The sequence below is a fragment of the Mytilus edulis genome, chromosome 1 (assembly GCF_963676685.1).
Source record: "Mytilus edulis chromosome 1, xbMytEdul2.2, whole genome shotgun sequence".
NCBI classification, from domain to species: Eukaryota; Metazoa; Mollusca; class Bivalvia; order Mytilida; family Mytilidae; genus Mytilus; species Mytilus edulis.
The window spans coordinates 97880356-97905480 of record NC_092344.1 but is presented as its reverse complement, the minus strand read 5'-3'; the positions used below and the strand labels follow the sequence as shown (position 1 = coordinate 97905480).

Genomic DNA, 25125 nt, shown 5'->3' with positions numbered 1-25125 from the left:
AGTCATGTCCTGTTTTTGAATTTGTTTGTTAGCTTTTTGGTCATGAATGTTTGTCTCTAATATTTAATTAACTGTGCATTTGTATTCAGATATCGCAGATCAAATTTATTCGTTCATTGTTTAATCATACGTTTTTTGATTGAGTTAAGTCTGCCAATTGATATTTTATCGTATGTTTTTCTTTGTTGTGATGTTATGCTATTGTTTCAGAAAAAGGGAGAAGGTTTGGATCCATTAAAACGTTTAATCCCGCTGCAAATGTTTGCACCTGTCCTAAGTCAGGAATCTGATGTACAGTAGTTGTCGTTTGTTTATGTAATATATACGTGTTTCTCGTTTCTCGTTTTGTTAATATAGATTAGACCGTTGGTTTTCCCGTTTGAATGGTTTTACACTAGTAATTTTGGGGCCCTTTATAGCTTGTTGTTCGGTGTGAGCTAAGGCTCCGTGTTGAAGGCCGTACTTTAACCTATAAGGGTTTACTTTTTAAATTGTTATTTGTATGGAGAGTTGTCTCATTGGCACTCACACCACATCTTCCTATATCTATCTGTAGAGCAGAGTCTACTCACACAACCGAGCAGCTGAGATCACCCCTGGTTTTCGATTAAGATTGGGTTCGTGTTGCAGTCTTTATTTTTTTATGTTGTGTTTTGTCACAGGCACTTGTCTCAGAATTTTTTTTCCCTATATACCTTAATATAACATATTAAGGTATACAGTATAGGAAAAAAAAATTCTGAGACAAGTGCCTATGGACCTTTACTAGAATCCAGTACAATGTATGGTAACATGCTACCAATAGCTACAGTACACACAGTTGACAGCTGGAGACATAACACAAGGTGTTATATGTTAACAAATTTAAACCAGATACTATTTTTTATTATATTGTAAATTTTAATGTTTTTTTAATATGCATGCACAGACTGTAAAATGTATATATACTACCCTTTCGTTTATACAAGAGAAATAACTTGGCAAATATCATCCAAGCACATACAACAAGTGATCTTTAGTATCCAGAAGTTTTGTTGTACATGTGCAACTGAAGGAGAAAATCGGGTTGGTTTCCTTCAACTTTAATAAATCAACTATATATGGTGTATATGGTTATAATTGCACATGTCTGCCTGGAAGGGTTCACTTGACCTCAGTCTTAATTTTAAGATAGTTGATGGAATTTCGTCATACCACTGGCTGTTTCTACAGAACTTCAGAGAATTAGTTTAAACGAGATTTTACTGTAATTCGTGTGTATATCAACAATATTTAAATAAATGCATTTAAAACACAATTGCCTTTCAGTGGAGGATCTAGAACTTTTAATAAGCTGACTGACCTAACAAAAAAAGGAGGTGGGGAGGGGGTGGGGACCCCAGTCATGCTACAGTGATTCCCTTTATAATGATCAAAAATTTTCCCACAAAAAGGGGGACCTCCCCATTGGATCAGACGGTTACAAGAGCGCAATTATTTGTTTACATTTAAGGTAGATAGGGTGTCTTCCTCCATGTTGGATTTTGAAATACCAGAAAACAAGGTCTATATCTTTGAAAAAATGTGCAAATTTTGAGATAAGTAGGTAATTCATGTGTAAGATTTTTCATTATAATATAGAAAATGCAATGTTTTATCATATTTATGGTTGTATTTTACCATTAACCGAATATTTTTGCTTGATTCAATTTTTTCCAACTTTGCCAAATAAGGGGAGATAACTCAAATACAAGGGCAGATAATTCAGATTGTGTTATTTTTACAATAGAATGTGTTAGGAATTTATCCATTTTATTATGTAGCAAGAAAACGTATTCGGTGACCCCCATTTTTATTTTTCTTACCTGAAAGAATAATATTGCAGCCATCTTCTCGTATTTTATCTAAAAATTCTATGGTGTAGTTTTCGTTTTAATGAGGAAAATTGGGTTTTCCATGCATATTCTATACTAAATCTGACAATTTTGCACAACCTGTAGTGTGAAAATAAGTCCGGTGACCCATTCTTTTAATTAATGTTTTGAAACAAGCAGGTTATAAACTACATTTTGGCAAATTATCAAAAAATTCTATGGATTATAATTTAGACACCCCATCTACCTAGTCCAAATAATTATGACGTCTTGAAAGGCTATTATAATTTTTTTCTTTGACGCCTTACATCGACGTCGATGTAAGGCGTCAAAGAAAAAAATTATAATAGCCTTTCAAGACGTCGTAATTATTTGGACTACCCATCTACCTTAACCGGCAAGATGGTACTCAGAATAGAATCCTATACGGCTTCTCATTGGTTGATACAGGATTGGAATTACATTTAATTGAAAGCTCATCCAATTAGGTTTAAAAATTGCCGAAAATCATATTCACATTTTACGTAGTATAGAAAATATCTTCAATTTCTGCACGTCGGAGCAATTAAAAATATGCCTTTTTATTTTAGCGAAAAAAGTAGACGATTTTTTCAACTGCATTTTAAGGCATTTTGAGCCGCATGACCCTATATATTTTTTTTGGTTGTAATGCAACACTGGTATTTCTAGGGGTCTTCTAGTAACAGGAACTGCCACCCATTTTTCGCTATTTTGTGTAGTCTTCGAGAAAAAAAATACGGAACACTAGTGGTACCCTATGGAAAATGCATTACGAATAATTGCGCTCTTGTAACCAGACTATGCTTTTTTATAGGAATTATCAACTGTAGAAATATAAATTGCTTTTTAATAGGAATTATCCACTGTAGAAATATAAATTATGTAAAAAAATAACCTTGAATGTTCTCTTCACAGATTTGCACATAGTTTCTATAATTGTTTTATATCATTTATACATTTTTATCCTGAATAAATTTATAAAACCAGTGCCAATTGACAATTTCTATGGGAGTGATCACCCTTGGAAATCTAAATTTAAACAAAAATTGCCTTATAGGCATCTTCATCTTTCATATCAATTTTTGGTGAATTTTGATTAAATTTTTCTTTTTTTTTGAGTTCATAACTAGTGCAACCAGATGTTCCGCAGGGCGTAGCTTTATACGACCGCAGAGGTTGAACCCTGAACGGTTGGGGCAAGTATGGACACAACATTCAAGCTGGATTCAGCTCTAAATTTGGATTGTGATTAAATAGTTGACACAGCATAGGTTTCTGACACAGAATGAATGTGTTCTAATGAACTTAAAATTTTTGTTTTCTCTTAGAGCAATTCACTATGCTGTTGAATATTAATCCTCTCAAAACAAGAATGTGTCCTCAGTACACGAATGCCCCACTCGCACTATCATTTTCCATGTTCAGTGGACCGTGAAATTGGGGTAAAAACTCTAATTTGGCATTAAAATTAGAAAGATCATATCATAGGGGACATGTGTACTAAGTTTGAAGTCGATTGGACTTAAACTTCATCAAAAACTACCTTGACCAAAAACTTTAACCTGAAGCTGGACAGACGGACGGACGAACGGACGGACGAACGAACGGACAGGCGGACGGACGGACGCACAGACCAGAAAACATAATGCCCCTCTACTATCGTAGGTGGGGCATAAAAATGTTTGAAGAAAATTTCTTTTTTATTTATGAAATTTCAAATGAGAAAAATTGAACCCAATTTTTTTAATCACATCCCCCTTTCCCTTATTCCAAAACTAATCTCAATTAAAATTTCTAATGGAGTTTGCAACAATAACTACTCATTTAAATACATCATAAAATATTAAGATGTAAAAAAAACTGCTTGTTATCACTGAATGTTATTTATTATAATTTATCAGTTGGTAGTAAAAAGTGAATATACATTGTATATTGTATATAACAAAGATTTAAGTTGATTCTGGACAAAGAAAGATAACTCCAATTAAAAAAAATCTTGCTATTGCACAATATTTTGCAATTAGATATTTCTTGCTTACTATTCTGGACAAAGAAAGATAACTCTAATTAAAAAAAAATTTGCTATTTCACAATATTGTGCAATTAGATATTTCTTGCCATTGCGCAATACTGTGCAATTGAAAAGACTTGCTATTGCACAATACTTAATATAATAATTTTAGATCCTGATTTGGACCAACTTGAAAACTGGGCCCATAATAAAAAATCTAAGTACATTTTTGGATTCAGCATATCAAAGAACCCCAAGATTTCAATTTTTGTTGAAATCAGACTAAGTTTAATTTTGGACCCTTTGGACTTTAGTGTAGACCAATTTGAAAACAGGACCAAAAATGAAGAATCTACATACACAGTTAGATTTGGTATATCAAAGAACCCCATTTATTCAATTTTTGATGAAATCAAACAAAGTTTAATTTTGGACCCCGATTTGGACCAACTTGAAAACTGGGCCAATAATCAAGAATCTAAGTACATTTTTAGATTCAGCATATCAAAGAACCTAACTGATTCATTTTTTGTCAAAATCAAACTAAGTTTAATTTTGGACCCTTTAGACCTTAATGTAGACCAATTTGAAAACGGGACCAAAAGTTAAGAATCTACATACACAGTCATGACAGTTAGATTCGGCATATCAAAGAACCCCAATTATTCAATTTTGATGAAATCAAACAAAGTTTCATTTTGGACCCTTTGGGCCCCTTATTCTGTTGGGACCAAAACTCCCAAAATCAATACCAACCTTCCTTTTATGGTCATAAACCTTGTGTTTAAATTTCATAGATTTCTATTTACTTATACTAACGTTATGGTGCGAAAACCAAGAAAAATGCTTATTTGGGTCCCTTTTTGGCCCCTAATTCCTAAACTGTTGGGACCTAAACTCCCAAAATCAATACCAACCTTCCTTTTGTAGTCATTAACATTGTGTTTAAATTTCATTGATTTCTATTTACTTAAACTAAAGTTATTGTGCGAAAACCAAGAATAATGCTTATTTGGGCCCTTTTTTGGCCCCTAATTCCTAAACTGTTGAAACCTAAACTCCCAAAATCAATCCCAACCGTTCTTTTGTGGTCATAAACCTTGTGTCAAAATTTCATAGATTTCTATTAACTTAAACTAAAGTTATAGTGCGAAAACCAAGAAAATGCTTATTTGGGCCCTTTTTGGCCCCTAATTCCTAAAATATTGGGACCAAAACTCCCAAAATCAATACCAACCTTCCTTTTGTGGTCATAAACCTTGTGTTAAAATTTCATAGATTTCCATTCACTTTTACTAAAGTTAGAGTGCGAAAACTAAAAGTATTCGGACGCCGGACGACGACGACGACGACGCCGACGCCAACGTGATAGCAATATACGACGAAAATTTTTTCAAATTTTGCGGTCGTATAAAAATTAGTTTGCTGTTTAAAATCATGTATATCAGGTGAAAAACGGCATTGAAAGTACTTTACAACATGAAGATGATCAATAAGGGCCTTTTGTCAGAGCAGATTTTCTGATGTATTGCTTCATCAATCATGAACTAGGGGATTATGCTGATAAACAAAAGATAGATAGCAGACACGAATTCTCTTTGTATATAAGAATTTAAATTTTACAAATATCAATATTTCTGATAACTTTATCATTCATAGACTACAGGAATGGTTGTTCCTTTACAATGACTGAATAATTTAAGGATCACTCTCATATAGAATAATGTTACAATTCTTTGAATATAGAAATTTCGTTTGTAAAAATCAATTTTCTTGACTACCAAATGTTTGTTTGATCACATCTGAACCATGATCAATGTTTCAGGTGAGACATGTGTAAAACTTTATCGTATTACAACTTCCTGAAAATAATGACCTTAATCCGTATTTCCATAGACATATCGGTGATGATTAAAGGTTATTGTATACGGGCATACGATACAGTTTTGATCCTGTATTTACAGTTTTATGAAAATTTCCATATACCGGTAGGCTATTTTTTGCCTGATTTAATCAAATATGTAATAAAAAAATATACCTTCATGTGCTAATTTTTGAGTTAAATGAGGTCGAAATTTTGTATATTTGCTCAAAATTCGGATTTGTGGCCGTATTTTCCTTTTCGAAAGAAAGACGTAACTTTTTTGTTTTAAAAAATAAACACAAATTGTTTTTTGTTAAATAATATGACATTTCTGTATTTTATAAGTATTCTTAAAAATTATGCATTTTTTATTCAGAAATAACTCATATTTATCAAATGGTCATGAATTGAGAAAAAAACGTAATTTTTTGCTGTATATATTTATCCAAATTAAAAAAATTGCACTATTTACAGTTTTATGAAATTTGGTCCACATGATCTCCCTACAAAATGAAACAAAACGTTGTTTTAAAAAATGGGGGTCCATGCACTCGTTTTCAAATTAAATCAGTTTGAATGATAAAAATCAGTCGAAAAATGCAACTTTTCCCGATATGTCACAGTTTGACGTCGCAAAAATAACATTTTACGTTAGCAACGTCATTACCTCCCCTGTAACTGTATCGTATGCCCTTAACCTATAAACTTTCAATTTAATGTTTAGAACTTTAATCTTCAATGGTATAAAATAAGTGACCATTTGACATAAAAGTCAACCTTAATCAGATCATTTTCATGCTAAATTAAATTTAAGAGCGTGAAATCTCCATGTTTTCCAAACAGACTAACACTAACAATGTCAACCTAACTGACTTTTCTAATGGCTTTATCCATCCTCAAAATCAAAGACTAAAATATATCCAACTGCAATTTGTAAGTGCTTGATATGAAGAGGTGTATCAGGTTGTTTTGATTGCAATGAAAATAAGGTCTTGACGATCCTTTAACTTTATAAGCAGTATATTCAATGAGAGATCTTATTCCCCTATCTTGCAGGCTTTATTTTTCTCGTTTGAATTGTTTTACTTTGTCATTTTGGGGCCTTTTATAGCTGACTATGGGGTATGGGCTTTGTTCATTGTTTAAGGCTGTACGGCGACCTACAGTTGTTAATTTCGGTGTCATTTTGGTCTCTTGTTGAGAGTTGTGTCATTGGCAATCATACCACATCTTCTTTTTTTATACTTGGAAAAAGTATTTGAAACAGAACAGAAAGAATGAAGTGATGATGTATTCTAGTCTGTGTGTCCTTTTGTTTGTTTATAGTTTGTACCCTATCTGATTTAAGTTTTTGTCAATGTAGTTTATGATGAATTGTGGTTACATGTACATCAACTTGACACTTTTAAACATGTTCATCCTGTCAATTTTTAAGATATGTTGGTTTTTTTTGTGCAGGTTGTGAATGGTGTCCTACTCTACTCTACTTTTTACTTGATTTAGGAGTCTGATTGGTACTATAATGCATTAATTTATAAGCATTTATTTTATTCATTTGATTTAAACTTGATGGGTATCATCTAATCTTATGAAAGCATACACTTTGACCCTTACAAGTACTTGCAATGGATAAACACATGTGCAAAACAAAAAACCTTAATAGTTGATAATCTTTAATAATCTATCATGTGTTTTTTATAAACATTTAATCTCGTTCTTTTTTAATTTTCTTTTTCAATTCCTTCTTTAACTTCTTTTCCGCTGACTTATCTAATTTATCACCATCTGAAAAGATAAGGTTAAAGAATTATAATTGAATTAATAGGGAGACATAATTATTTCATGATAAGGATTAACATATCACAGAGAAAGGAAGAACATGAAATAACCTTAACTGGTATTCTAATTATAGTTGTACCATGTGGAAGAAATGTCAATAAATTTAAAAAGAAAGATATAAATGGGTCTATAACTAAAACAAATTAATTGTAATACTGATATTTTGAAAGGTCAATGTTAATGACACCAGTATCTGGTATATCTATTCAATTAAACCATAGTACAATGTATAAAGGAATGGGGATTTCTACTGAAATTTACAAATATAAAGCAAACTAAAGAAAGGTTTTTTATACAAATGCCAGCTGAGGCCCACCTCTGGGTGCTGGATTTTCTCGCTGGTTGAAAACCCATAGGTGGCCTTCGGCTGTTATCTGTTATTTGGTCAGTTTGTTGTCTCTTTGACATATTCCCCATTTCCATTCTCAGTTTAATGAGATTTCAAATAAAACAAAACAAATAATCAAAAATATTGGATACCCTATAACAAGACAGGTGCAGTTTTCACATGTAGAAATCTGCATTCAATGTGACTGAAAGCAGTGTGGAAAGATTGGATGTTCATTTATGTGTACAGCAAAAGGGAATCGATTATTAAGTTGTCAAGTCATCTATTCCAAATTGGATAAATACAAGGTCCACATTTTTTCAACACCTTTAATCAATATTGACTTAGAAATTTAAGTAGTAGAGAATTGATAAGAAGTAGTGGATTCGTAAACGATAATCAACGAGCGACGTATCGAATCCACTACTTCTTATCAATTCTCTAGCTTAACCCATTTCTAGTAAAAAGACTATCTGTTTCATGATCTGACAATGAATCAACGGAATTTCATGAAAATAATTTCGTATTTTGCCTTTTTTATTCTCTAATAGCTGGAAATGACTAGATCCACACGGTTCACATTTATATTTAACTTAATATAAGTTCAATTTAACTTAAATGTGTTGTTATCTCCCCTTTTTATTACCAGATTTTATATTTGTAAATGATTATTTCAATCAATTTTAGATCATTACAAATAATTTATATTGATAATTCATTCAAAAAGACATATAATTAATATATGGAATTTTTTTAATCTTTTTTGGAAAGTTAAATAAATGTAATTACCAACATTTAGAAACCTTCAATATATACATATATAGTATTTAGCAACCTAATATGCAAGTCAATGTCGTTTATATCTCCTATTTGCTTGACAACACACATACAAAATGACTATACACATTTTATATGTAAATGAAGTGTAAATTTCACACTAACACCACTTCAATAGATACCAGTTGATGACAATAGATACAATGATTGGTCTTAATTGAAAAATGATATATAAAGTTTGTGTAAAACGGTTCCCTTTCATTATGTTTTGATTATTTTAACGTTATTACATTTGGCACCCATCGTCAATCAGTTCATGAACTAGTATTATTAGTGGTACGCATTCTGAAACCCAAGCAGAGTTGGTTTTGCTACAAATGTACATTATAAAAATATGTCAATTTTGCATGTATCATGCAAGCTGTTCATAGTTGTGATCGTCTAGTCGTTGGTACCGAAAGAAATAACTGTGATATTAACAGTGCCAAATTCAAGCCTAGTAACCGGAATGATTTTTTTTGTAATGTTTTTCTCTACCAAAATATTGTTTTTAATTTTCGAGGTATCTATATTTCATTTTTACTATAAAGTTGACAATTTGGTTCTGGTTTTACCGTCAAAGAAGTATTTTTACAGTCGTAGATTATCACACTTTATTCACATAAGAGTCAGTTAAATGTTGATGTATATTTGGACCATTTATAATCAAACAAAGATGATCATAGTATGATATAATCCTAAAACCAAAAGTAAGCATTTTCTATGATGAAAAGGGAAAGGCCTTGTACGTTTAAAGTGATAAGTGTAATGTGTACATGGATGTTTATTTTTTCAAGTAATTGTACTAATAAGTAATATTTACAACTCCTTGATTTTATTATGTTTATATATTTTATTAGATAACAAAAAGACAGAAATACAGTTTATTGACATGCATTGACAGATATACGCTATAAGAGTGATATTTAAATAATAATTTATATCCGCACTCGTGGTCTAGTGGTATCATGCATAGACTACAGACTTTACTGTCGAAAATACGCGCGAGTTCGAACCTTTCATTAGTCACTCGTTTTTGAGAGGATAACATATCGTAAGTTAATGTTTAAAGTTTAAAGTTATGACATAAGTTATCTTAAGTTAACATGATGGTCAGTGGATTCTTGAAAAATAATCCACTGTTAGAACAATAGACTGACGTCAGAGAAATGGGTTAAAGTAATCATAATGAAAAGATGTTATTATAATCAATCCAAATGACAAGTAAATTATAACATATAACAAGAACTAGAGTTGTCTACCTTTGTACACAAGGTACATAGAGAAATCTAGAAAGATTGAAGGATCTGCATTGAGAACTTTAGGGTTTTTTGTTATTTCCCCCAAGATCTGATTTACTTGGGGTATCAAATACCAATATAGAATATTTAGTTTATCTGTTTTTAACAGAATTTTTGTAGTTTTTAGTTATATACATGTAAGTCATTAATAAATAGGCAGTCTGCACGGTTAGCCACTAGTCCGATGCCCCAGACTAGTTAAATTTCATTCGGGATAGTAAGTATTTTCAAAACTTTGTTTGGACCAATAGTATGAAATTCAAAACAGTGTAGCTGTGGCCATTGATTGACCCATCAAAATCATCCATTGACTGGGACAATTTACGTGAACGTTTGTCTGTAACAACCACTGTTCATGACGTACCTACGATAGACATTTAAACTGTGGGGTCAACAAAGGTTTCTTAACGCCTTTAATTATAAAATAATTCGAAAAATTAATCAGGAATAACCTTTGCGTTTTGATTTATATAATTGATATAAATCAAAATATCGTGTTATTTCTGATTAATTTTTCGAATTACTTTATTTATGTGTTGAGAACCTTTGGTGACCCCATAGTTTAAGTGTCTTTAAAAAGTACATAGTGAGCATTGGTCGTTACATACAAACGTTCACCTAAATTGTCCCAGTCAATGAATGATTTTAATGTGTCAATCAATGGCCACAGCTACACTGTTTTGAATTTCATACTAAGAAAAATGTCAGAATATTGGTCTTTGGACTAGTAGTTGAAAAAGATTTTGGTGCAGACTGAATAGGATTGCATTTGAACATTCAACAATACAAACACAGAAACCATATTAAACAACATTTCAAATAGGATCATTTAGTCAGAAGAACGATTTATAAACACAAAAACTAATGTTAGTAGAAAAAAGAAATCTAAAACTGCTCTGACTTCAACTACTGATCACTCAAGCTGTTAGTTAGTCCTTTTTAAGTTTTTAAAGATTTTTCAGATTTCTTGCAAATTGTCACACATGATTAGGAGTTGTAGATTGAAAAACATTCAAAACCTACGCATGTCTTCCAATCTTTAATGTTTAATTCTGACTAGAAGATCATAAAACTACTATATACCTAAGTAGTCGTCATCATGGCAATATTTCTTTTTATGTGACTTTGATGATGAATCTAAAATTAAAAATATTAAAGATGAAGTGTTAATCAGTTTTAACTCCATATGCATATATGCGAAACAGTATGATATAGCACGCCCTGTGTCAATGTTTTGATCAATTTTAACAGTGAGCTGTTTCCCAAGATTATAAAAAATATTTGAAATTCATTATTTGAATTTGTTGTTTACTGTTGATTCACAAACATTTGCAAAGTACAATTTTAGTGGATTTTCTGAGGCAGCAACGATTTGACGTTACAATTATTTCGACCTTGTTTGGCATTTTTTCACAAGGAGCACAACTCTGAATGATGTATACCTTAAAAACGAAGTTGGTGACCCTATCTTTATTTTGCACAATTAAAATGGAAATCTTTGTATCAACAACATATAGTTTTTTAAGAAAAATCTATGGAGTAGAATTAGAGATTTGATGATTTTAAGACAAATTTAAGAAGGTTTTTGGCCGATTTGATGTCCTTTCTATACAAATGTTCACCCATTTGGTAAGAATTCAATTAGTAATATTTCAGATAATAAAAGAGATAAATGCATTATTATTTCGATTTTCATATGTAGTTCATCGAACCAGAGTTGTATGCAAAGTTTTACTGAAATCTGTGACATAATCCATTTAAGGTAAACAACATACTAGATTTATTTCCTTCATGGTCATGATGTTTCCTTTTGCCTAACTTCAATGGCTCTCCTGAAATCATAAAAAAAATTTTAAACAGAAAATTTGATTTAGGAAACTTAATAATTTCATGGATCATGAGTGTATCACTCACTGTTCATTTACATTCATCTAATATTCTTTTACTTTACTTTACTGAATATCAAAAACTTATCATCAATAGAAAAATTTGTCAAGTTTTTATTTTCAGAAATTTAAGCACATAAAAAGCAATTTAAAAAAAAAACCTCCATTAATTGTTCTCTTTTCCTACAAAACATTTCAATAAAAATAATTAGGAATATGAAATAATACAATGTAATCTCAATAGGCAAAGGGACCTGACAAAACTATGAGAGTTACCCAATCTAATTAAAAACCGATCTCTCATCGCTCCTGTTTCTGATATGTTGCATGGGAGATCTAACGAAACCGGCTTTGAGGTCACATGTGAGTGAACTAAAAGTTATGAATTTATAAAGATATGCAAATGAGTTGACGACCTATTAATAAGCCAATCAAAAAAGTTTATGAATTATTTTGACTGACGATTTCGTCGTAAATAAAATGAGTTACATCCCCTTGCCTTACGTTAAACTTCCAAGATCGTGGAAGACTCAATTTCATTGGTCGAAAAAAGACACACCTACGAGGTCACTCACATGTGACCTCAAAGTGGGTTTCGTTAGATCTCCCACGCGACATATCAGAAACAGGAGCGATGAGAGATCGGTTTTTAATTAGATTGAGAGTTACCCAGCGTTTAAACCATAGATTGTCATTATACAGTTATAATATGTTTTTCAATTTTGAAGTTGAAACTTGTATTGTTAAGGTAGGAGGTGAATAAAAACAATACAGAAGAAACATGAGATGTTAACGAAGACAAGTATGGTCACACAGCAAATATTCTGTCAGGACAAACATCATATTTTAGATTTAGAATCAACAAAGTTCTACTCATCACAGTCAACATTGAAACAGTGAGAGAGACTGACAAATTACCTTTAAAAACTAATCATGATAACCCAACCAAGGTTGACACAATAAAGTTCTTTGAACACAATAAAGTTCTTTGAACACAATAAAGTTCAACTGTCTTTTACCCCTTCACCTACAAATCAATATCAATGACTCAAAACTGTGAAAAATTACCTGATCCAAATGGTTCAAATCTTGGTATAAGACCTTTAGGTATGTTATGGACTATTGGTTCTGGAATCTTTATTGGAGGAAGATCTGGGATCTCTAAAGACTGCATCACATGTATCTGGCCTTTGAACTTTGGTCCTAAAAAATACAATTGAAATTAAATAAATAATTCTAATTGGCTTCACATATTTAGAAGGAAATAAATGATATGCAGACTTACTTGTCCTGTAAAATTTGATTCAGTCTTACAATGTATAAAATACTCACAAGAAGCTTAATTGATACCAAATTTTTGAATGCTCTGTTTCATAGTTCCCCAAGAAAAATGTTACCACAATTATATGGAATGTACGGGAAGATGAAAACAAGTTCATAATAATATGTATTGTTCACAAATTGCTCTTTTTTTTAACCAAATATCTGCAATAATCATTGTTGAATTCAGATGAGGATACAGGAGGTATTCAATGTCATAGCAGTTACTTATCAAATATAATTTATACGCACCAAAAAACAGAGTGCCTACACTAAATGACTATATTTCTGATAGTATACATTCTTAGTTTCTTTATCCAAATACATATATATTTTCTAATCAGAAATCAAACAGAAATAAAAGAGTTAACTCCTTTTTTTCCCGAATTACACTTTAATCTACATACCTAATACAAAAGACGACTTTTCTTTGCTTGGAAAAATGGGAGCAAATGTTGACATCTGGAATAAACATTTAAGAACCTTCAGTGAAAAAGATAACATCCCCTTTTAAAGGGAAGACTTATAGCAACCTACAGAATTGTTATTTCTATTTACTTTTAGGTATGATTCATTTGTGCTAAGATTTCAGAAAGTAATATTGTTTACAAAAAATATTTTTTAGTAGATATTACCTTGATCTTAGACCTAGACATCAAAATCAAGTCTATCTTTTAATACTCTGATCTTATACCTAGAAATCTCAAAATCATTTTGGATCTTCCTTTTCTCATTATATTTGAAGAGATATCCAAGGTTGTAACATTTATTTTTATAAATAGTGATCTCATATCCAATATGGATCTACCAGTCATTTTATGTTATACATATCCAAGTAAGGGTGCAATGCAATATACATATAGCATTTAATCTATTATTCAGAAGAAGAAAATCCTCACAATTTAAATCTATCATTAGTAACTTTGACCTTGCCTGTAGTTAATGCTTGTTTTGTTTAGAGTTGGAATTACCAAAATTTAAAAAAAATCATTAGTAACAAGAATGTGTCCCCAGTACACGGATGCCCCATCCACAATATCATTTTTTATGTTTAATGGACCGTGAAAATGGGGGAAAATCTCTATTTGGCATTAAAATTAAAAAGATCATATCATAGGGAACATGTGTACTAAGTTTCAAGTTGATTGGACTTCATCTTCATCAAAAACTACCTCCACCAAAAACTTTAACCTTAAGCGGGACAAACGGACGAACGAAAGAACGCACATACGAACAGACCAGAAAACATATATGTATCCATCAGGCAAATATGGCCTGCTTACACCATCAAATTTCTATCGAATGTGCATCAAAATCTTGGTTAAAACTTTTATTTGGCAAATACTTTATTCATAATAAACATGTGTAAAGATGTTTCAAGTAGATGTGAACAAAACATCATGATAAACTACTTTAAACTTAAACTAAATGTCCCCTGAACCATGGAAGTAATATTTAGAAGGAATAACAACGTCGTCACTTCAAAGGTTTCATCTGCGTTACCGCCCATCTTTCGATAACTCGTTAATTGGTTCAATATCTGGCATGGAAGTTTATTCTCCGCATGTGATCGATCAAATCACTGACACTTATCGGTCATTTTCGTGTTCACGGAGAACTACGAACAGACAAGTTTTTGTCGAATATACATGCGAAGTAACCCGAATAGTCCATTCGTTACATTCCGTTGATGTACGCTGCCGAAAAGAGTCATTCGTTCAATTTTTATTTTAGTCAAATTTTTCCCTATTTTTGGTTAGTTTGAACTTAATAGTTAAAACCGACAGCTATCACATACGAAATTGGAGAACAAAGTTGTGTCATTTCAATTTTAAAATTTACAGACAATTAAAAAACCATTTCCGTATAAAGTTAAGAAGATGACTGTACAAAAAAATACGTTTGGACACCCTTTATTAAATACGAAAAATCAAAATCTCTCGTGTATTTATAGTCAATTAAATTATTAACAATTCTAAACGGTTCTATCCTTCAATTTAAGTTCTTGATACATAAACTAATTTGTGTAAAAATGAATTTACCGTAAGACAGATAGATGCAAGCCCATTTCGTCGGTTTGTTATATTTTTTGCTGTATAGCTTATTATATTAATACAAGCATTCCACAATAAACACCTTTTAAATATATATTTACGAAAATATTATCCCTGTTTTAGTTGTCCAGTTTCAATAATGCAATCAATGACATTTATGACATATACATAAATTTAGAATACTTGAAAGTAAATATTATTTCATTCAATCTCGATAAACTTTGCATATTTCAACAGTAAAAAAATCTATGCCTACATTTGCCTACATTATTTTGTTAAACATCATGTGAAACCTGATCGATTCATCGGTATTTAACTGTTTAACTCGGGATCCGCTTTTAACCGGAAAATACTTTTAGAACAGTTTAAAACAAACGGTAAAAAGCAAAAATATGCTAAATTAAATACAATTTTCCATGTTAAACTGCTGTAGTTTGAACAATTCTCGTCTGTTTTTCAAGTTTTTTTCACCATTCGATTTCTTTCTAAAGGTAGATATTCTATGTGATACAGCGCTACCTTGTTATTAATAAACTAGGGATTTCCCACAGGTGCGCTATAATTACCGGACTCGATAAAACCACGTGACTGATAAGAAATTCCAGATGCCTTTTACAACCGCGGTAACGCAGATAGTAACCAAAGGCGTCTTACCGCTGAGACTATAATTGGATGAAATCGTATGACTTTAGTACAGAGCTCAGCATGCTATAAATACATGCTAATTAGTCGTTGTTATTCCTTCTAAATATTACTTCCATGCCTGAACATAGGATGGAAAAACACATTAACAGGGGCTAAGATAGGAATATAATATGCCCCTCTATTATCAAGACAGGCTTAATAACAATGTTACCTGATAAAAACTTAGCACTAATTACCTCATTTGTAGTATCTTCTGTTACATCCACTTCATATAATTCATCCTGAAAAAAATAAAATTACAAACCTGTATTTTACAAGCTACAGATATTTTTTTATAAAGTGATATAATGGAGATATAGTAAAAGAACCTTTTTTTTCAAAACTGATAGAATAAAACAAAATATTCTGCACACTCGATCAATAAACATGTCATGATGAAAATATGTTAAGGTAATAATGAAATGGTATCAAAACAACTGGTTTCTTTTTACCATACATCTGACTAATTCAAGACTAAAACTTCCACTTAAACAAATTCTCTTCTTTAACAATTTTACTACCGGAAGTTAAATAGCACAGTCATTTTTCACAATTTTTTAGACAAAAGCATCCCAAGCAGCCAGGCCAAAGTAAGTAAAATGATAGAAGGTATTTTTGTGTGATAGTGTTCTGAATGGGTATAAATTTATAACATTTGGGGATAAAGTTATATGCAGAAATGTATTTAAGAAATGATAGATCCCATAGACCTATTTCTTATCAGTTTATAACTGTAACAACTAATCTTTGGAAGAGAAGAAGTCAAAGTAGAAGCACTTTTTCATTGCAGTTAGGTTTTAAGGTGAACATATTATCACGAAAAAAAACTGTCCTTTTGTCTTCTTTACATGTTTTTCCTGTAGATATTCACCATTTCTTCAAAAAGTTTGTCTGAAGCTACTTACATCTTTAGAACTGAACTCTGTACATCCATTTAAATCTATTTCCATCCCATTAAAATTTTGAATATCAAACTGAAAAATAAAAATGTCCATAATAAATGGGGCATTACCTCTTAAAAACATGAACAAAAATTTGCCTAAAAGAATATATTGAACTCCAAGGTAAATTTGAAATGGGAAAGTCCAGAAATCTTAACAAAATCATGTTATCAATCAACAAAATGAGTGAAAAACAACCATCTGATATTCCTGACTACAGGCATTTGCCAAACATGGATTGTTAATTTGATTTAATGTCCATTGCAAAAAATATATATGAAGCTATATAAAAAAGAAGATGTGGTATGATTGCCAATGAGACAACTGTCCACAAGAGACCAAAATGACACAGACATTAAAAACTATAGGTCACTGTACGGCCTTCAACAATGAGCAAAGCCCATACCGCATAGTCAGCTATAAAAGGCCCCGATATGACAATGTAAAACAATTCAAACGAGTTGGTCTTACTTGATAACTTTTCTTCATAATGATACTCGAGTTATTTCTCTTGTAATATCGAATGTCATTTCATATCTCTTCTGACCACATGAGAAATGAAAGTAAATAATAATTTGTATAGTATGGTATTACACAAAGAATTCAATGCATAGTAAATATGTTTCAGTTTACAGTCAATGTGTGTATCATTGCCAAATTCTTCAATAAACTCAAATACTAAATAAGCAGTTTTTCTTCAATACATATACAAAATATTAAGGTTTTTTTGAGTTTTAACATGCTAGCATTCACAGATATAGTCTGCAGAAAGACATGTCTATCTAACTTTACACATATTTTTTTTTCTCTCTTGATGAATTTTTCCCTTACCTTTACTCCTTAATGTAACATGCTTAGCAGATAGAGGAGCAGCAATTGCAAATTTCGAGTTTTTGGTTTTACCCAGCTAGGATTTACGCAGCTCCATAAATCTGATAATTATAAATTGCTTGGTTGTTTTTTTCACTTCATCTTACCGAAGGTTAGGGGGAAAAATGTAACTTGTATTTTCCAATTAACTTTAAACTTAATTTTGAGGCAGTTTTAACCTTCACATGCAAATACTTTAAAGCTATAACTACAATTTCTGGACATACATTTACAGGCGCCTTAATTAGCCATAGGTCCTTGTGTCTGAGATCTTCTTTGCACACATCTTTACTGGATTCAGCAAGTTTAGACAGTTCATATCCATCTGGTAAGTTGTATCTACCAAATATAGATGATAACCTACATTAGACATTTTTCTTAACTTTTTAAAATCTGTTTAGAGTTATTTCCTTCTCTAAAGATTTGTTTTTTCATTAACTTTTAAAAATAATCAAAAAGGAAAATTATTAATTGCCCCAGTTCTAAATACATTTTAATCTAGGGCATAATTAGCCAAAAGTCATAACGTATCCTCATTTTTTTTTATGGAAGAATAAAATAATGTATTACCTCAAGTTTAAATGTTGCTCCTGTTGGTTTGTCACATCTTCCGGGTCACTTTCTATGTCACCCATTATGTGAGACTTTCTCTTCTTTTTGTGAACCTCTGAAGACCCTTTTAACTGATTACCAGATGTTGAAGTACTAAGTATTGATTGAGACATCACAGATGCTTCATCACCTGAATTTTCATCTGAACTGTCTGCTGTCTTTGCTTCAACTATTCGTAACTTTCTTTTTTTCTTTGGTGAAGCTATACTAAAATCTGACATTTCATCCATACTTGATTTTGCATGCTGTTGAGCTATACTGTGAATTTCTCTCTCTACACTTTGATCAGAATCAGATATGTCATGTTCTAACCCTGGTTTGGAAGAGTCTAAAGATGTATCAGAACCACTTGAACTTGTAGGTGATTTTGAATGATTTGACCTTTCTTTACTATGTCTCTCATGTTCTAATGAAATCTTCTTATTTTTAACTGAACTGTTTTTTGAAGGACTTTTAGATTGAACAATTTTTTGCTGTTTCTTTGTATTTTTAGCAGAAGATTTATCTTTTTCTGTTTCTGTTGTTGATATGTCCAATAATTTCCTTCTTGATGATTTTTTAGCATGACTGTCACTTGTTCCAGAAACCATGATGATTACTTAGCAAAGAGATTTAGTAAATAAATTCTGCCAATTTTCCAAACAATGATCTTTTTGCCTCAAAATAATGTCTTCTCATCTCTCAACATAAGTTACATTGTATATCTATGTAAATAATATGGTCTACTGTCTAAGAAACTTTACAATATATTTCAATTTGTAACACTTCACTTAATTCTCTCTGTGTTCAGATAATTCTCTCTAGAGTAAAGCAAATTTTTCTACCATAGCTACAAAAAAAATATGAATTATTTAATTTAGTGTCATATTACAAATATCCCAACTGACAGCTACTACATGGATATACAAAAATGAACAGGTAACCAACGGTTACCAACCATAATTCTTGAAGATGAATTTATCATTAATCAGAGTATGGGAAATATTTACTCACAAGAGGATTTGTTAAAATGTCTTAGTTTGGGTTTTTTTCTTTATTGAAATAATAGCAGCCCATAATTAATGGCTGGGCAGTTAGTTACATGTAGCATGGTTAGGATCATAACAAAACCCTTTTCAAAAGATTGTAAATTTATTAAATAATTTCAATTAATAGTATTTTCCTTGTTGCCGTGTAAAGTATCAAAGTGTCATTTGTTGTATTCTGCTGGAATGACATGCCTCCTTAGAAAAAAATACATGTATTTTGAATTTCTGTTATTATTTTTGACTTTATTACTATAACTGAATCTTTATCAATTTATAAAAATCAAAGACTAATAAATATGTACCTGATATTCATATGATGAAGACATAATCTTTCAATCAGTTTAATTGAGGTCTGGAGCTGGCATGTCAGTTAACTGCTAGTAGTCTGTTGTTATTTATGTATTATTGTCATTTTATTTATTTTCTTTTGTTACATCTTTTGACATCAGACTCGGACTTCTCTTGAACTGAATTTTAATGTGCGTATTGTTATTATTTTACTTTTCTACATTGGCTAGAGGTATAGGGGGAGGGTTGAGATCTCATAAACATGTTTAACCCCGCCGCAATTTTGCGCCTGTCCCAAGTCAGGAGCCTCTGGCCTTTGTTAGTCTTGTATGATTTTAATTTTTAGTTTCTTGTGTATAATTCGGAGTTTAGTATGACGTCCATTATCACTGTACTATTATGCATATTTTAGGGGCCAGCTGAAGGACACCTACGGGTGCGGGAATTCTCGCTACATTGAAGACCCATTGGTTGCCTTCGGCTGTTGTTTGCTCTATGGTCGGGTGGTTGTCGCTTTGACATATTCACCATTTCCTTTCTCAATTTTATGTATCAAAATTTCCACTAATTCACCATGTTCACTGTGTCCAGGTTTTCCTTCAAACACCGATTCACCTCTGCATGTATTTTTATTCTTTTATTTAATATATATGTTGTGCAAATTTCTTTCTGTGATTAAAAATAAAAAAGATATATTCAATTTCTATTCATGTATATAAGTTTTTCAAAAATATGTTTCACACATGCAATTTGTGTATACTTGTCCCATTTTGATAAGTTTTTAGTGTATACAAATGCACTAAAATGACTAAATTTTGTATGTTGTTACAAAATGTGAAAAACTTATCGACAGGAAATATGCACTGTCTGAGGTTTATTACAATTTTAAGAGTCTAAAATGGGTTAGAATCAACGAGCTTACAAAACAGAAACAGATAATTCTACACAAACATGACAGAGTAATTCTATTGTTTTTGAAATACTCCACAGACTGAGACATAACAGATCATTTTCATCATTTTGAAACTCAGTAAATATCCTAAGGCCCATAACTTGGCCATAAGGTAAAGTTCTGTAGTTAAAATACTTTGAATATAGAATTAAAGAGAAATAAATGGATATTACTGTAACCAGCGGGATTTAAAACCCTCAATCTTGTGATCTCAAGCCAGTGCTCTAACAACTGAGGGATCTTAATTTTTTGTTGTGATGTGTAGATACTAGAAGCAGTCACAGCAAAAAAATTATCATATCCTTTCAAATTGTCATTATTTCATGTATTTGGACTATAACTGCGGTCGTAATGGGGGTACCTTCATCATGTTCCAGCGAAGGTTCAAGAGGGCAGGGGGGAGGGGGTGGTGGTTATAACCCCCCTTTTTTTGTTGATCAATGCATTTAAATGGGGATATATGGTGGGAATCCCCCCTTTATCCTGGGTTGGGAACCCCCTTTTGAAAATGGCTGGATCAGCCCCTGTGTTCATGATCATGATGATGAATAACAGTAAAATTCTTGCCAAATGACATTAAAGGTAATTTTTGGTGAATGACAATAAAATATTCACTGTCTTTTAAACTTTCTGACTTGGTGAATCATGTTTAATATTTTTGCTGAAAAATAACGGTAACAATGATTATTTGAGACCTCTGAAAAATAACTTTAAGGATATTTTGACTGATCATAGTAAAATTTTATCTGATTTGAAGCTAACAGTAGCCAAAAATGATAGTTTGATGCTGACTGTATCAGGTAAAGCCTAAAGGGCATTACATGTACTACCCTCATGACATAGGAAATAACTCATGCGAGTCATGCATAAGATATTCATTTCAAATCACTGCCCCACTGACCAGGCTTATGACGCTTATGTCTGTTCAACCCCTGTGTTCTTTTGATAGTAACGAAGAACAAATTATTATAGGATATTATTTTTTCAAATGCTAGAACGTTGTTCTTTTACATTTAAATATATATGTTCACTTCAGTTTATGCTACAAAATACAATTATCAGATCAGCAGATTATACAGCTAGTATAAAAAAAATGTCAAGAATTTACTTTAAAATATCATTTTTTGTCAGGAAAAATGGGAGTTGGTGGTCAATAAACGAGAAGCTTACAAAAAAATTCCAGATTTTTGCATCTTATTAATTTAATTTTGTGTTCTTTACCCTTTTACATCTATAATCTTGGTCAATCTTAGGTTATGTTATTGTCGAAATAACCCACATGTGCAAAATAGCCTGGTTTCTGGTTTCTTAAGTCAGTTCGAATGGAACCAGTCGATACCTAAAATAAATATACAATCCCGTATGGATAATTTGTTTTTCACACGTATGAATGAAGGAGAAGGTAGTACAGTTAGCATCAATATAGTTTATATTCCATTGGTTCCCCTTAAAATAACGAAAAATTAATTCTGATATGAACAAATGTACAGTCCATTAGCATAATTCCGTCATGTCGCTACCGTGACTGTAAGGAGTCAGTTGTAAATCAAAATATTTCAAATGTTTTCTTGTCTATTCTTTGAATATATCATAATTTTTTTCTTTCGTCTTTTCATATTTTTTTTGCCGTGGTGCTGTCTTTTTTTTTCTTCAACTTCTGAGTTTACACATGTGACACCGGTAAATCCGCCATTGATTGTCATGAAATGTTGTTACCGTGATGAAAGCAAAGACATATATACACATATGTGTCTGATGAAAGGGATCAAGGTTATAAAAAAATATATGATAATGAGTATCATTAGTTTTATTTGTTTGATAATAATAAAAAAAAATCTGCATAACTTGTTTATGCAGCAATGTGTGCCGGGTTATAAAAGAGGGACGAAAGATACCAAAGGGACAGTCAAACTCATAAATCCAAAACAAACTGACAACGCCATGGCTAAAAATGAAAAAGACAAACAAACAACAGCACACACGACACAACATAGAAAACTAAAGAATAAACAACACGAACCCCACAAAAAAACTAGGGGTGATCTCAGGTGCTCCGTAAGGGTAAGCAGATCCTGCTCCACATGCGGCACCCGTCGTGTTGCTTATGTGATAACAAATCCGGTAAATAGTCTTATTCGGTAGGTCACATTCAGGAAAGGGAAGGGGATTGTAGTTACGACGTAAGGAACATATCCGATATCATTTGTGATACGGTTATTCCATAACGGTCAATCAACTCGTGATGGCGTCCGTAAAATTTACGAAGGGATGATTTCAACTTCACCATTTGGAACTTTTGGTTTAATAGATTCCTTGTGAGCAGCATCCCTCTATAAAGAAAATCATGATAGGAAATGCAAGCACGGAAATATCGTATCAATTGGGAGATGTATACCCCGTATGCAGGTACTGCTGGAATGTTGCTACTTAGAAATGGAAAGTTCACAATTGGAAAGCTGAAATCATCTCTTTTGTCGTAAAGTTTTGTTTTCAACCGACCCTCATTGTCAATTTCTAGATATAAGTCAAGATATGAGGCTGACTTAACTGTATCTGTAGTATTCTTTATCTCTAGCTCGATTGGATAGATGCGTTCCACATAGTCACCAAATTTTGAATTATTTAGTGAAAGAACATCATCTATATAGCGAAAAGTAGAGTTAAACTTATACGTGACTCGGCATGCTATTTATGATGCCACATTCCAAGGCAGATGATTTCTCAGAGAAGACAAAACTAGAGTAAGTTATATTTCAATGGACAGTTTTTATAACAGTGAAATATTCTCACAGACAGAATTTCATCAATGGTTAAACTCGCGAAATAATAGTTCGCTTTTAGCAGTCAGTCAATTGGTTCAATTTTGTCAAATGAGAAGCAAGAAACTTGTATATTGATGAATTATTGCAAGTGATTATTAGACCTCATTGAATCCGTATTCGTGTGAAATTCCATTTAACACCTTAGCTAGAGATGGATTACGCATACACTGTGCGTGTTCAGCTATTAAAAAGACAAGAATGACAACATTGAAAGAGAAAAAAGAGATAAAACATTTGATTGACTGAGTCGATCCACAAAAATTCATTCTTATACATGTAGAAATGATGATCAACATAGTTATAACCAGTATATAATATGAAATCAAACAGACCTAGATAATTCAATTGCTCGTGTTCAATATCTATTTATATCTAATTTATGTTTATGTAGGATCATATGATCGTCGGCATTCTTCGGATGACACCTCAATGGCTAATAAGATGACGTCTAGACTAAAATACAAACGAAATGCTAATACATATTATCTCAGGACTCACTACGTAGTAAATTGTTAATTTTAGACATTTTATGACTTGAATATACGTTTTAGTAATTTTATAAATCAAATATGAGAATTTGAGTCAATCATGTGAGCATTGATTTAAAAGCTTATGTCCTTTTAATATATCCTAACTAGCGTAGAAAAATAGCAAAATCACCAAAATACTGAACTCCGGCGGAGGAAAATTCAAAAAGGACAGTCCCTAATCAAATGACAAAATCAAAAGTTTAAACACATCAAACGAATGGATAACAACTGTCATATTCCTGATTTGTACCGGCGTTTCCATATTAAAAATGGTGGATTAAACCTGGTTTTATAGCTAGCTAGACTGGCCTCTCACTTGTATGACAGTCACATAAAATCAACAAATTGAAAAAAACGCCCTTAGTCTATATTCAGAAACAAGTAAATTGTAAAATGTTTGAATTCTCTTTACAACAAAAATGTTGTTGTTCCTATTGACAAAGCTTCAAACTGGCCATATTGTTTTGTCTGTAAACTTTTACCTATTACAACGAGTGTCTTGTCAAACATTTAGGAATAAAAGAACGATCGGGTAATCCCATGTACAAAAACGTAACTTTTTATAAGGATGATTTCTTGTCAAACCATGTATACTTCATGGCCCCATTGAATATTTCAATAAGCAACTTATCTAAGCTCTTACCTTGTTTGTATTGGATACATAAACTCCACAAAGCTCCATAAAAAACAACGGTATAGTGCCCGCTCATCTACATAGTCCTGTTGCGAGTTATTTTGTGCTAAATTTTATATTCAAAACTCATTCTTCATATTCTACCAAAGAATTGTCAGTTATATTACAAAGACGGTGTGTCCGCAGTGAAAGGTTGTGTACAGAAACACTGCAACACCACATGCTTAGTCGCGTAGTGGCATTAACGTAACTGGATTCTTAAAAACTCTAAAGAACTTCTGAAACTTTTTAAACTTGATCAACGAAAAATCAAAAAAAAATCACAGGTACAGCTTTCTCCACCTCATATATAGACATGTTATAGCAGTGTCAGACACCTATGTAAAATTATTGATCTGCCTTGTAACTTTATTAATTTTAGTAAATACAAATTTATAAAATGTTTACTTAGTTGTTTAAAGGTATCCTATT

The 25125-nt window shown here is 31.8% G+C and overlaps 1 protein-coding gene across 5 annotated transcripts; it reads right to left on the bottom strand.

Moving 5' to 3' along the window:
• Positions 1-7409: 7409 nt before the first annotated feature.
• Positions 7410-21994, bottom strand: LOC139496444 (uncharacterized). 5 transcript variants are annotated; one of them, XM_071285043.1, is made up of 10 exons: positions 21890-21994; positions 18359-19229; positions 18016-18127; positions 16883-16951; positions 16175-16219; positions 13647-13701; positions 12988-13122; positions 11809-11865; positions 11117-11170; positions 7410-7534 (listed from the first exon to the last, which is right to left on the bottom strand). In XM_071285043.1, the coding sequence occupies exons 2-10, from the start codon at positions 18988-18990 to the stop codon at positions 7455-7457; spliced, it is 1239 nt and encodes a 412-aa protein (XP_071141144.1). In that variant the 5' UTR covers positions 18991-19229; positions 21890-21994; the 3' UTR covers positions 7410-7454. The 5 variants fall into 5 exon arrangements, with proteins under 5 accessions (XP_071141144.1, XP_071141171.1, XP_071141155.1 ...); XM_071285070.1 differs by having other exon boundaries at positions 21948-21988; XM_071285054.1 differs by having other exon boundaries at positions 21898-21979.
• Positions 21995-25125: the final 3131 nt, after the last annotated feature.